The sequence below is a fragment of the Artemia sp. Qi Xiang Cuo genome, chromosome 5, assembly GCF_049724085.1.
Source record: "Artemia sp. Qi Xiang Cuo chromosome 5, ASM4972408v1, whole genome shotgun sequence".
Taxonomy (NCBI): Eukaryota; Metazoa; Arthropoda; class Branchiopoda; order Anostraca; family Artemiidae; genus Artemia; species Artemia sp. Qi Xiang Cuo.
The window spans coordinates 27,328,379-27,343,486 of NC_142798.1; the positions used below are offsets into that span (position 1 = coordinate 27,328,379).

The 15,108-nt window shown below is 36.3% G+C and overlaps 1 protein-coding gene across 3 annotated transcripts in view; it reads right to left on the bottom strand.

Moving 5' to 3' along the window:
* Nucleotides 1-5,209: 5,209 nt before the first annotated feature.
* Sem1 (Suppressor of exocyst mutations 1) overlaps nucleotides 5,210-15,108 on the bottom strand; it is a 43,687-nt gene continuing 33,788 nt past the window's right edge. For 2 of the 3 annotated variants that reach the window (XM_089089465.1, XM_089089466.1), the window contains exon 2: nucleotides 5,210-5,508. In XM_089089465.1, coding sequence (XP_088945591.1) covers nucleotides 5,260-5,499 — 240 coding nt within the window. In that variant the 5' untranslated portion in view covers nucleotides 5,500-5,508 and the 3' untranslated portion in view covers nucleotides 5,210-5,259. Of the gene's footprint in view, nucleotides 5,509-14,104; nucleotides 14,138-15,108 lie in introns of those variants that run through there. The other variant, XM_089089464.1, reaches the window with a different exon arrangement.

The window sequence follows — 15,108 nt, forward strand, 5'->3', positions numbered from 1 at the left end:
TTTCATGACAAAAAAATACCGAATGCCTAATCTCTCGTCAAAACTCACAAACAGCAATGGAAAAAAAAAAGATTGGCGAACTTTGTGAGGACATCGAATCGTTCGTGGCAACGAAGGGTAAATAAAGAGTGACCCTCGTCAATATTAATCGAAACTAAGAAACTAAATTTCGAAAATAATATATGCATCAACTGATAAAACTTTTTACGCCAAAATTATTAAAGCAAAATTCATAGTTTAAAATTACCTACCAATATTTATGAGAATAGGAAAATCTGCATAATTTTAGAAGACAGGGATAATTTAGAAAACAATTAAGTATTGTTGAAAAGCCTCAAATATGAGAATGGTCATGCTTGTGCGTTTATTATTTTTTTTTCACCAGGGGTGAATTTTCTCTATTGGAAAAAGTTTGGAAGAATAAGAAGATTGGATGATAAGGGTCAAGTTTGGTTTTGAATCGTGGGCGCTTCGGAAGAAGAAGGATCTGTTAGATGTTTTCCAGAGGAATTTTCTATGGATATTTTTGGGTACCCGTTTGCTGACCATATATCAAACAATAATGTCTAAGAAAAATGTTGTTCTACCCCACTTTTTAAGTTTCTCAAGAGAGAAAGGTTGAGATGGCTAGGACATGTTTTGCGGATTAAAGATGACAGATTGCCGAAGATCGTTCTCTTCCGCCATCCATGTAGGGCTAAACGAAGAGCAGGTCGTCCCCAAATGGGATGAAAACAGGTTGTAAGGAAAGATTTAAAGGAAACTGGAACTTTTTGGGAGGGGTAAAGATTAAATCTTTGAATAGATTGGAGTGGAGGAGAAGCATGCGCAGCTGTGTTGACCTCAGGCGGATTGGTGCTGCATGATGTGGTTAGCAGTAGCAGTAGCAAGGAGAATGTACCAAGCCAGTCACCGGAGAAAATTAAGAAGGAGTTCATTCCAAGGAATATTTAAAGCTCAAGGACTTCGTTTTCAGTAAAAAAAAAATATTTTGCCAGAACAATGTGCCGTTTTCTTCCATTAAACCGCATTATGTCACTTTTGACTCGTATATGGCACAAACACCCCCGTGCGAGAATTATGAGAAAGCTCTTGATTATCGCACTATTTAAAAGACTTACATAGAACTTCCAGTTCCAAGAGCTTTACTGCTACACGAAGCCACGTTTAGTTCCTAAACAAGTATACATTCAATAGCAATTGGAAACACCCATTAGTAGAGCAAAATTGTACATGAAATTTGAGCGAGGAGGTCAGAACGCTTTTTTATTGGAATGGGATCGGGAATTTGAAGCTTCAACAAGTGTTTTTTTTTACACCAGTTTTTCTAAATTTCCTGGAAAATCTTTCATATAATTTCTGACGACATAAACGTATATGAATGATGGTGAGGGCATGTCCAATGCAAGTATTTCACAATACAAATAATCTTTTTTTTTACAAACTATTAATTACAACAACGTACAAGATGAATTTTTATGGGAAACCCACGGAGTGGCCGGTCCCGCCCCCCTTTTACGTAGGTCATTTTCCATTTTTTTGTGTTTTAACATGACTCTATTTTCATACAAAAAAGATGTTACTTTTTATTGAATTCCAAAAAAAAACAAGGTTACCGGGGCCTCAATGAGCCTTTGGGGAAATAATAACATGTATTATTGTATGTGTATTTAATGAAGAATAAATCTTATCCATCGTGCACCAATCTAAACATATATAAGAATATACAAAGAAAAGGAACTTCATTCGAGTGAATAACAAGGGGACCAACTCCTTTATCAAATTGCAAAAAAGCAATAAAATGCGTATCGAATAATGGGTAATTTCCAGAAAATGGCATTTCCCACTGTGTTTGCCGCTCTAACGAAAACCCAGCACCTCCTCATTTCAAAGAAAAGATTATATAGCGTTCTTAGAGAAAATTATTCCAATCTGAAAGACGGCATTTTTCGGTCCAAACATCCAAACTTGCCCGCAATTCAAGTAACTTATCTTTAGATTCTCCTGGGGCGGTTCTGAGAAGAAGAGTAGAAAATTTACGCAGTGGTAATTCTTTTCCCATTCCTTGATGATTGTAGGTATACTGACCGGTGGCCGGCATTTACCCCCCCCCCCCTGGAAAACACCCATCAAGGAGAATACCCACCGGAAAATATTCCCGTGGAAAATAAGACTTTCCAAATTTGAGAATTTTATTTGATTTTTTTTTGTAATTTCCGTAGGGGGAAGGAATTTTTGTACTTGTGTATTATACACCACTCGCTCAAGTTTACGTTGTATAAAACTCGAGAACAAGCCGGTTTCTTCGTTACTTTAGAAACAAATTTGGGCTATATATTTGCCCATTAGGGGGTAAAGTATAGCGGGTCTACATGCAAAATGTGTTAGGTACAATTATTCTGCATATCATGAAATCAGAATTGTTTTCTGACTTATAATTTCCCCCCCCCCCTTCATGTGCAAATATATAGCCCAAATGACATATTTCCCCCCATATATATGTTTGTCCCCCGGACAAACATATGGTCTTCATACCTGAAAGCCGCGATTTTCTTTTGGTTGTTTCAAAATTATGAATGCATTCATGCAGTACCACCTTTCCGCTGGCGTTGCCACAGTGAACCACAAAAGTATATTTTAGCAAAACTAATTTGTTAAGTTTGACAACAACGCATTTCGCCCGTAAAAATTCAGACATTTACAGCATTCTTGACTTCCAAAGACGACTACATCTTCAAAGGAAAGCTACATCTTCTTAAGCTATTTGGTACTTTGTTGTTTGCTCGTGTCTTAACGTTTCTCTTGTTAAATTTGTTGCCCAAAACTACCAAAAATTTAATGTAGAGGTAGTTTTCACTAAAGCTCGAATGCCCATTCTTTCCTAATTTTTCAAGGAATACATGGTTGCATAAATTTCTACTAAACCAGTCAAAACACTCAGATTTCATTTTCACTGTCCTTGGTGCTTTAAGAAAAAATCATTTTCATGTCCATATTTTTTAAATTGTCCCTGTAAGGCTCCTCTCACCCTGTCCACTCCTTGCACGTAAGGGTAGCAGCAGGAAGAACACTAAGAAATTCCCTGGGGCGGGAGGAGGGTAATGCTACCATGGATTTTGCTTTTACCAAGATTTAAATGGGAATATTTCTCATTTTCGTATTTTCATACATATCCTAATGTCTTCTTGTTTCCCAGAGGAGAGGATACTGCCACATTCCCTACCAGCGTCCTCGGTTTGTAGCATCCTGCATTCGTAGTACTTTTTAGAGGGTTAATACGTTCATGTCTCTGAAGAAGATTTCACCTGCATCTCATATGGAAGGTTTTTACACGTAAAATTTCCATCGGTGCTACGGAACGGCAGCTTTGACAACATATTTATCTTTGGTCTCAGATACGGACTTGGTTGACAATTGAACAGTCAAAGGTAATGACAAAACCTGTGAAATCCAAGTATAGATCTCTTAGTTAGACAAAGTAAGTAGACGACAGTGAATAAAGCTTGACAATTTTCTCACCTTTGTATTTATTTCTATCCAATTTCTGTCAACTTTTAAAAGTTTTAATCCTGAAATAATTTGGCTGCGTTAAGAGGTTACATTACAAAACGTAAATTCCAGACCAAAAAGTTAAACTAAATTTCAATTTTTGGATAGTTTCGCCATTAAAACTAAGTTATTACATTTTTCAGATCTTTTCCGTTATTCGTATACCATTATTCAAAACGTATTTTTTGTAGTTTACTCGTCGCTAGAACTAAAAGAGAGGAATTTTCCTATTGCTAATTTTATGCTTTTTTTTAACGGTAAATGTAGTGTTTATGACAGCCCCCTCCCCCAGATGGTCCAATATGTAGCCCTAAAATGTGCAAATCTAACATTAAAAAAAATGTATTATTAGGCTCCTTATTTTCTGATTCTTTTCAAGATAATAGTAATTAGCCTGACAAAGCAACCCACTCCCATGATGGACATGTATATAGTCCTAATAGTATATTTGCTTGTTGTTCTTTCCATTGTTTGGTCAGTTGTAAAAACAGTTAGCCTGTGTAGACTCCATATGCAGTGCTATACGTATAATGGAGAAGATCCAATTCTTCTTTACAAGACGAGAAAAGGCCTTGCAGAATTTAACTTCCACTATATCCACAAACGAGAAAAGAGGGAATACAACATTTACGGAAAACCAGAGGTGAGGTCTCAGTCAAAATAACCCCTACACAATACCACATTTTTTTTTCTTTCTAATTTGACGGAGGGGCACATATGTATGGACACAGGATTTTATTTTTGGTTTTAGGAGGGAGATTACAAATTTAAAAACGCAACAAATATTGGAAAAATACGAAAAATACAACATACATTGTAAATACCTCGTAATTCCTAGAGGTTGGGCCACATACCTGAAGTCACCACAAAATTTATTTTTGGCTTAAGGAAGGAGGTGGGAGGGTCACAAATTTAAAAACTTAACAAATATTGGGAAAACTCTAGAATTTATAGGAATAAATTGTGAACATCGTGAGATTTCATGAGGCTTGGGTACATACCCAAAGTCACCACCCCTTGTTTAAACACTGATACCAAATAATATCGCGAGGATTTTTTTGAGGATTTTTAGGTTTTTCTTAGGTAGAAAGACTTACGATGCGGCCACCCCCAAACAAGGCAGCATTTGCAGTGTTTATCACCTTGAATAAGATGCAGCGATTATGTCGAACTATCACAGTGAAGGATATTGCAAAACTGCTGGATGTCTCCTTTTCTATGTATCCCATTTTAAAACCAAATATTTACCATTGTTGCCACCCCAATCTTATAACTTCAAAATGCAATCAAGGGAAACTTTCTTTTTATTTAATTGCTTTTGGTCTGGAACGGTCCAACAAACATCCTCTTTTGGTCATGTTCACTCTGAAGTCTGTGAGACTGAGAGCTGAACAGTAAGAATAACGGATAACAGATTAAAGGATTTTTAAAGGAGCAGGAATAGAAGTCAGGAAAATATAACACATTTTCTGTTTCCATTGGGGAACAAAATGTGTGCAACAGTACCATTATAAAAAAGGACAAGAATATATCTTGCTCTGGAGTAACCCTAATGGCCGCTCCACACCCTTGTCTGCCGGCACGAACTTTACTAGTTGCGATATTCGGTTAAATTAATTCCTTGAAAACAAATAAATACAAATATTGATGAAAGAACAAATAAGCTGATGTATGTTTATTATAGGGTGTTCAATATGAAAGAGCAGAGAACTAGCTTTCCATTTTCTTTGTTTCTTCTAGCTCCTTCTTTAACATTTTATAGAAATCATCTTCAATATTGTCATCATCCCAGTTATCTTCCCAAACATCACCAGTCGTTTCATCAGAGGCCTCTGCATCTTCCTCCCAGTTATCAACTGGGAATTCTTCAAATTCATCATCTTCTTCAAGCAGACCTAGCTCGTTCTTATTCTTTTCCGAAACGATCGATTGTTTTTCTTCCTTTACCATGATTTTTCTCTATAAAAAATGAATTGGTTTATTTTCCTGACGAGAATCTCAGAGCGGATTATTTTGTTTCCGCCTGTTTCGGAACTTCCAAAAATCCATTGAAAACAAATAAAATGATACATGAATATTAAAGATGTACATCAAAAGATTTAGAGACTGTCTGCATTGTAGCTGCTTTCAAGAGAAAGTAATAGGATATCCTTCCACTCCTCCTCCGAACATCAAAGACCGTCCGCTCACCATTAATCGAGGACGTTGACCACACTTTTATGGATATCCCTTAGCTCAAATCTTATGAGGATCGCACCCCTTCGTTTTTTTTACGATTTACCTATAATATCCAAGTATTTCGTCCGTTTTTGCTACTTCTTTCAAATTTGTGCCCCCCCTCCATCCCTCGAGACGAAATATTTTCATATATATTTGGCCTCTAGGCACAGAATATTTTTACTCTCGAATCATAAATATTAATTTCAATGCTCCATTCAAGACCGCCAAGTTTAAAAGTTTTACATTTATTTAGGAAGTATAGTTTTGTATTCAGTTTTAAAGGATATTAAACAAGTTTGAGGACAGTGTGCCATGAAAGAATTGACATTTACTGGCTGTGCCCTGTAGTAAAGAAAGAAAGAAAAAGTGTCTTTCGTCAGTTTAAAGGCACATAAAACATTTTGTCAACTTGACTGGTACATCCGATCCTCAAAACTGGAGCACTAGATCGACTGGTTTTCTGAATGTCAAGAGGTTTTCAAGATACTCAAGTCTTCTTATTTCGAAAACGTATCAGACCCTTTCCTTGTTAGTAGATGCACTTTGAAACTGAATTATGAGATACTCATATTCATTTACCGTGTCTTCAACAAAAACTAAAACTAAAAATCATTCATTTTTAATTTTGTTTTGCTCGCTTGTAGTTTGTACAAATGCAACGCGGGAACTACCAGTAATAAGAGAAGAGAGAAAAACGCAGAGAACTTTAAATCTTAGAATACCAAGGACATAAAAAAAAACATTTCTTGACCCCTGAACCCATCTTAGGTCGATCTGTACATGACAACCAAAATTTTCCAAGATTTTTCCTTTTGTTCTTTTGAAATTGTGATATTCTTAGAGCAGCATCAGATTTTTCTTGACAATCCGAGAAAAAAGCAAAACCAATCAGATATTAAACTTGTTCGTCTGCGAAAGTTTATAGATAAAATTAGGTGACTCAAAAAGATAACAGCACCTTCCTACACTGTTTGGGGCAATATATATATATATATATATATATATATATATATATATATATATATATATATATCTATATATCTATATATCTATATATATATATATATATATATATATATATATATATATATATATATATATATATATATATATATATATATATATATATATATATATATATATTATTTTGTGTTGATTTTACATCAATATTTCATTTTTTTTTTAATTTGGCATCCATTACTACTAGAAACTGCCGAAGGGCAAATGGAGGTCTTTTTCGTTGTAGATAGGATTTCCAATATTTCAAAGAGACTACCTTTTTCTTTGAACATGTGATTTTTGTTCCATTCTGCAATTCACACCTTCCTTCTGTTAATAAAAAAAAAACACAGTCTACAGTTAAAGCCCTCCAGGGGGAAATAACCAGATGTCCTGATAATAAATCCACAATAAAAGAACAAATTTACTTGCCATGACGAGGACAAAGAGACAATTGGAACGATTAAAGTGAAACTAATGATACTTATAAGCCTAGTCTAAACAATAAAACTCCGAATAAACTTCCGTCAAACCACTGGTAGCTAGTCAGGCATGGAAAACCAACATATTTCGCAATTCTCATTTCAGTTTGTGTCTTGTTTCTATCTTTCAAATTATTTGAGTGGAAAAAGCAAAACTCGATTGTCAAACAGTTCGTGGTAACGAACTGTAAGCAAGGAGCGACCCGGCTCAATAGTAACTGAAACTCTAAAAAAAGGAAATCCATCTAAAACCTATCAAAAGTTACGAGCCTGAAAACATTTGCCTTATTTTCGAAAAAAGGGGGAAAAACCCCTAAAAAGGACAGAATCTTAATGAAACCATCAGATTCAGCAGAAAACCCTACTATATATGTTTCAAGCTTCTATCTGCAAAAATGTGGAATTTTGTATTTTTTGCCAGAAAAAAGATCGCGGATGCGTGTTTATTTGTTGTTTTTTGGTGTGCGTGTAACTGAACCACCATGTAACTGAACCACCGTACAACTGAGCCCCTATATAACCGAACCCCCCTGCAACTGAACCCTTGTGTAACTGAACCCCCGGGTAACAGAACCCCAGTTAACTAAACCTTCGTGCAACTCCACCCCCATTTAACTCAACCCCGTGTAACTGAACCACCGTGCAATTGAACCACCGTGTAACTGAACCATCGTGCAACTGATCCACCGTGCAACTGAATCACCGTGCAAATGAACCACCGTAAAGCTGAACCACCGTGCAGCTTAACCACCGTGCAACTGAACCCTCACGTAACTGAACCATCGTGCAACTGAACCATAGTGCAGCTGAACCATTGAACTCAGATTTTCAGTTCTCTAAAAATATTAGGCAATATCATTGGGTAAAACACAAGTTAGAATTTTTACATGTTCAACCTTGTTGAAATTGTTTGTTTCTTAAATTCATGATATAAACCCCTGTCAAAAGTATTCATGAAAAAGCATTGTTTCATTTTTGCAAAAGAAAAAGAAGATTCGATGTCATAATCCATTAAAGCTGATTTATTATTATTATTTTTTTTTAGATGAATCAGACCTTTCTGGACGTTAAGTAATAAACATATGTGTTAAAAATATTGGACCTTTGTCAATCTAGATAGCGAATTTTGATTAGATGTCTTCGAGGAGATTGAAGCTTAAAAAGATATCGGAGGGGAACTGGTTGTACTCCAGCCTGTTGTTTCAAAATTTCTTCAACATGCCCAGAAAGTTTAAACTTCATCCCCTCAGGTTTATACCCTTAGCTATTCTCGACACATTGCAGATACACCGTCTTTTAAAACTGGATGCACATAGTACCTTTTGATTTAGTTGAAGATACTCCTAAATATTTTCCGAACAATGTGACGGCTGATACCATCAACCATTGTAAATGTTTCTGGTATTTCCTTTTCACATCCAATAAAGGAATAAATGCTTTTTGATTGTGTTTGGCATTCTTCTTGACATTTTCATAAGGTTTGACCTTAATGCTGCATGCTTTTTTTTATTTATAGGATCAAACATGCCATGTTTACTTGAAAAAAAAAAAACTTATATGTTAACAATAGGCAACTTGTATAACTTACAGCCCTTGCACCAGAGGTTGAGGGTTGTGGACCATAGTTATTTAACTATGGCATAGTTATTTAACCTTTGAACTGTTTTAAATAAAATGACCGTCTCAAAATTTAGATCGGATGTATTTTGGAAAAAAATAGGGTGGGGTGGAAATCCTCCGATCACTTAAGTGCACTGGAAATTTTGATTTCCAATCGAATGAGCCCCCCCCCCTCCCCCAAAGTTCATACGCAAATTTTTTTTTCTACAAAAACCTTATGTGTTAGCAATGAGGAACTAGCCTTACTTACACCCCTTGCCTCAGATGCTGCTGGTGTTGTTAACCCCAAAGGCATGGTTATTTGACCTTTAGACTATTTTGAACAAAATGTTTATTTTTATTTTGATCAGATGTATTTGGGGGGGGGGGGAGGGGAAGGAAAATGTCGGTTAAGAGGGAAAGGCTGATTGTCCTCTGATTACCCTTGATTCTTCAGAATTGAACTTGAACTTTCAATTTCCAATCGAATGAGCCTCCTTCAAAGTTTTTACGACTATCCCTTCTATAAAAACCTTAAGTTTTAACAATTGGTAAATTGCAATAACATACAGATTGCTGATACAGGTGTATCAGCAATTTTTTTTTTGGAACAGCTTAGCGCATCAAGATGAAACTTCTGCGGCAACTACCAGCTACTACTGCTATTAATACTGCTGCTACTACTAATTTAACACTATTATTACTGCTGCAGCTCCTACTACGACCTCTACACTATTAAACTAGCACTTATAAGGCTATGCATATCAAGTGGAAAATTCGACAGAATTGGGTATTTGAGGGGAACTTGAACTAAATCAAAAGACACTATGTGCATGCAAATTTTCAAAATGGCGTATCTCAAAAAGGGATTTGTGTATTAAGTAGGAACTCTCAGAGAGTGCTTAAAGGGAAAGTCTATTTTAATTACATTTAATACTACTGTTACTACAACAACTACTACTACTACTAATTCGACTGCTACTTCTATTGCAACCACTTGTAAGCTTAAAGTATTAAGAAGAAAATTAAGGAACTACATGAACATATAGGTTATCAAAAAGATATATCGGCAATGGGATAGCAACAGCTAATTATATTAAGTTGAAGCTTCTAGAACTTGATGAGAGAAATCTTCAGCTGACCAAAAGGCAATATGTTAATACTACTGCTGCTAGTAGCACTAGTGATATTACTATTAATACTACTACTAATACTATTACTGGGACTACCATTACAGCTGTACCTAACGGTAATGAACGGTATGAAGGTGGAATTTCCAGGGAATATTGAGGGAAGGTGAACACATCACGCCACCTGTATACAGGTTGTCAAAAAAGCGCATCAGCAATATCCAGGGACAGTTTGGTGTGTTACTAATTCTACTACTACTACTACGCAAGCTAAGGGTATTAAGGTGAAGCTCTCAAGGAATATTTCGGCGGATATTGAACTGAATCAAATTGGCTATGATTATGCACATTCTCAAAAGGGTCACACAGCAATATTTCAAGAACAGCTTCCATTAATAAGTTAGACCTTTCAGGATAAGTTGTGGGTGGGGGACTTCAAAGTGATGAAAAGTTCAAAATTTGCAATAAAACCAAAATAAACACTTTATCGGGCCATACTTTTGGCGATAGGCCCAATACATAAAGTTTCATTCAATTCAGAGGGTTTAGGGGCTACACTGATGAGTAATACAAGTTAGAAACCGCAAATGAAGCGAGAAATAGATTTTGAGCTTTTGATCAGCCTTAGTTCACACTTATTTTAGGCCTTGACTTAGGTTCAGGATTTGATTTAAATGAGGGTTGGGTTAAAGGAGGCTTGCGTTAAATGGGGGTTTGTTAGAACGGGGGTTCAACATATAACTCTATAGCCCCCCCCCCCCCAAAAAAAAAACCATGTTTTCTATGATCGTTTGTTTTAACTTCTGTTTGTTTTGGGTTTCTTTTTTTTTGTGGTAATTTCTGACCATTTTGGTTTTTAATTATTATACTAATTTATTCATGCTAGTCTTTGTTTTAGTTTGGCTTTTTACTTTTCTTTGACAAATTGTTTTTCTAAATGATGTTTTCAATTAATTTAGATAAAGCGCAACAAAAAGCGACTTTTTTCTATTTAAATTTTCAAAATTCCGATATTTTCACTAAAGATTTTTATTCCTCAACGTTCGAGAAAGGCCTGATTCATCTAAGAAAAAAAAAATCAAACCAAAAGTTTCCAAACACAAAAACAAAGTAGCTTTTATGTTGGCTCCACCGAAGCAGGTAATCAACCTTTTTCAAACCAAACGATAACCAACTATGAACGTAGGAAATACCACAAAATGAAAACAACAAAATAAGGAAAGTGGTAAAAAAAAAAACATTACAGTATGTAGACAGTGAGAGCCGCCGTTTACCCCCCCCCCCGTGAAAAACATCCCTTGAGTAAAATACCCCGCGGAAAATACCCCCCTCCCAGAAAATATTTACCCGTGGAAAATCTCCCCCCCCCCAAAAAAAATACCTCTTGCGGTTGGTTAGTCTCCAATCACTTTCGGCTTATAAAAAAAAGGCTAGAATTGCCTGAGGATTATCAAACAATTTCTTCCTCCATCCTTCTGTCGTCTCTCCCTTAGAGCTAATTCTGTATTTATTTGAAGGTTTATTAATAAGAGCTGAGATGTTTCGGCATCAAAGTGCACCCTTTGAGGTATCTCCCTCTCTTCCTAGCTACAAAACAATCAGATAACCCCATTGCAGAAGTTTCAGTTCCTTTTTAAGTTTTTTGATTTGTCTATTACTTACAGATAGTATTTGTCATTGGGAAACATACGGAAATTTTTGCGTGGGGGTTTTCTGGAGGATTTTTCACGAGAAGAAAGTATTTGTACGGAGGGGGAGGGGGGGGGGCAAAATTTACACATAAATTCCTCTTTTTCACTTACCTTAGAAATTCTCAATTAAACTAAAAAATAACGACTCAAAGAAGTTTTTTAAATTTTGAAAACCATAATATTCGCGAGAGGAGGTGCATAATTTTGCAGATGAGGGGTTTTCGTTGGAGGAGGAGGGGAATTTTTCCGCGGGGGAGAGGGGTAAACGCTTAGACCCGTAGAAACTGACAGGGTGAAGGGAACCCCCATCAACAGACATAAAAAAGAGAAATAAATCTAGATTTAAGAGTTTATGACGTCCGATTTTCTTTGTTTTTATGACAACATAACAGAGCATTTTTTGTAAATCATCTTGACAGTAATTTATATAAAGACTTAAAAAAGCAAACAATTCCAACAAGGTTGAATATGTAAAGATTCAAACTTGTGTTTTGCCCAGTGTAAGTACGGTGGTTGAGTTGCACGGTGGTTCAGTTACATGGTGGTTCAGGTGCACGGTAGTTCAGTTACATGGTTGTTCAGCTACACGAGAGTTTAGTTAAATGGGTAGATAATTTCGGAGACCACACTGCCTTTCCATGACGATAAAATAAAAGTTCAAAATAGGGATAAAATCCTTTTAATAGACAGTGTATAGAAAATTCACAAAAATACCAGATATTACGGCCACATATACAGTGACCGTCACTACTGATGACGGTTTTACTACTGATGACGGTCACTGTATATGTGACCGAAATATCTGGTATTTTTTGTGAATTTTCTATACACTGTCTATTAAAAAGGATTTTATCCCTATTGTGAACTTTTATTTTATAGTTAAATGGGGTTGAGTTGCACGAGGGTTCAGTAGCACGAGGGTTCAGTTGCACGGTGGTTCAGTTACAGTGGTTCAGTTTCTTGGGGTTTAGTAACACGGTGGTTCAGTTACAATGGAACCGTTTTTTTCAGGGGTGATCGTATCGATCCAGTAGTCCTAGAATATCGCGATAGGGCTCATTCAAACGGAAATCAAAAGTTCTAGCGCCCCTTTTAAGTGACCAAAAAATTGAAGGGCAACTTGGCCCCCTCCCACACTAATTTTTTAATTGTCACCCGATCAAAATTTCGAGAGACATTTTGTTCATTATAGCCGGAAATCTAATAAATATGTCTTTGAGGATGACTCATTTCCCAACAGTTCCCGGGGGAAGGGCTGCAAGTTATGAACTTTGCCCATTGTTTACATATAGCCTAGTATTGGTTGCCTACTTGCCTACAAGGCGGGAGCCTTGTTTGCCTCTCCTTCCAGGCAATCTAACGGTCCTATATCAATTTTAAATTCTCGGTCAACCTGCCTGAGACTCGCGGCAGGCCGGCGTGCCTTTCCAAAAACTAACAAACGTTTTTCCAATAAGAGAGTCACACTTACTCCCGCCATTTACCCGTGCAGCCATTTAAAACATTTGCCTCTCAATTACTTGGACTATCTGTCTTTATCTTTTTCTTTCTACTATTAGCCAGGTCTTGATGCTTACTGCAAAATACTTGATTTTGAATTGAAAATCAAGTATTTTGCAGTAGGCATCAAGACATGGCTAATTGTAGAAAGAAAAAGCCAAGACAGATAGTCCAAGTAATTGAGAGACATGGGCGTAGGGAGGGGGGGGGGCAGCTGCCCCTCCCCCTAGACCTTCAAATTTACATTAGATATGGCTGAAAAAGCAGATGGCTGAAAAAAAAAGTTGATAAAAGGCCCTCCATCACACTATCGACTGTCCCCCCTAGACAATATGCTGCCTACGCCCGTGTTGAGAGACAAATGTTTTAAATGGCTGCACGGGTAAATGGCGGGAGTAATTGCCTACTGTTGCAGTAGGCAACATAAATTATTACGTATATGAGGGGGTTCCTCCCAAGTCAATACCTCACTTTTTACACTAAATTTGTCTTAGTACTTCCAAAAGAGCCATCTATTCTAATTAAACAGCCTTTGTGATTCAGGGACTAGTGATTCGAACAAAATTCAAACTTTAGCTTAAAGAGCGAAGTTTTGACTAGAGGGCGAACCCCATCATAAACGTAGGCTAATAATTTCTGTTCGTTTTAAGTTTTAATACTGCTCCTTACTTTCAGTTGAAAAAACTTGTTTTTTATTGAATCATATTTAAGACCGAAACATTATTTCAACTGAAAATGCAAGAACATTGTGACACGACCAAACACAACCATAATTCAGATAGAAAGTCGTTTTGCTGTGTGCACAACGTTTTAAATCACCCTATTTTTTCAGAAGTTTCATTTAACAAATTTCTTGCAAGGAGCGGGACCCTGACACCTACAAAGAGGGACAGGACCCTGACACCAGTAGATTGTATATATGGAATTTACTTACTGCCATAAGAATTACCATGCTATTTGCTTACTGCCATAGGACCATGCTATTTGCTTAATGCCATAGGACCATGCTATTTGCTTGCCTTATGTTCCCTCGGTACCTTTCCAAGTAAATGCGAATTGGGCTCTATGAATTATATTAATTAATGTTTGAATAATAGGAGCTTGAATGATTCTTATTAGTGATTGGATCGTATGAAGATGGAAAAAAGGGGTTAAACTGATTAGTAGTTAAGGTAACCCCGAAGAGCATGTTAACTCACAGCTTATTTATCATAAATTTGGAACAATATCAATCTATGGAAATGGTTAACGATGATAAAATGGTCTTATGACCTGACCTAGCTTTACTTCTTCGATGCGTTCTGTATAATACACAAGTGGCGTTTGAACAGTGTTGTCAGTTTAAAATACAGTTTAACGTTATAGTATACTAAAAAGTTGATACTAAGAGAGATGTAGATGACAAGAAAAGAATTTTAATAATGGATAGCTTTACTTTTTCGATGTGTTCTGTATAATACACAGGTGGCGTTTGAACAGTTTTGTCAGTTTAAAATAGATTCTAACGTTATAGTACACTAAAAAGTTGATACTAAGAGAGATGTAGATGGCAAGAAAAGAATTTTAATAATTAAATTCAGAACAAACCTTAGAAATCCTTGCAAATCAAGTAGTATGGTGTATGTGAGTACGAACCATCAAAGATCATAAGCACCAACGACCCTAACCACCAGAGACATCAACTCCCCAAAGGTCCCTTATTCCCAAACTCGAAGGGCACCCCCTCCCCTCCAACTTTTGCCCCCCCCCCCATTTTTTTGAGTTTTTTTTTAAGTTTTTTTTATAACTTTTTTTTATTTTTTTCTTAACATGATATATTTTTTCAACTTTTTTATTTACATCTCCAAATCATATCAGAAAAATAGAATGACCCTTTTGATTTAAATTTTAAAATATATTCTTGTGCATACCCATACTCCTATTGATGAGGACTGATGG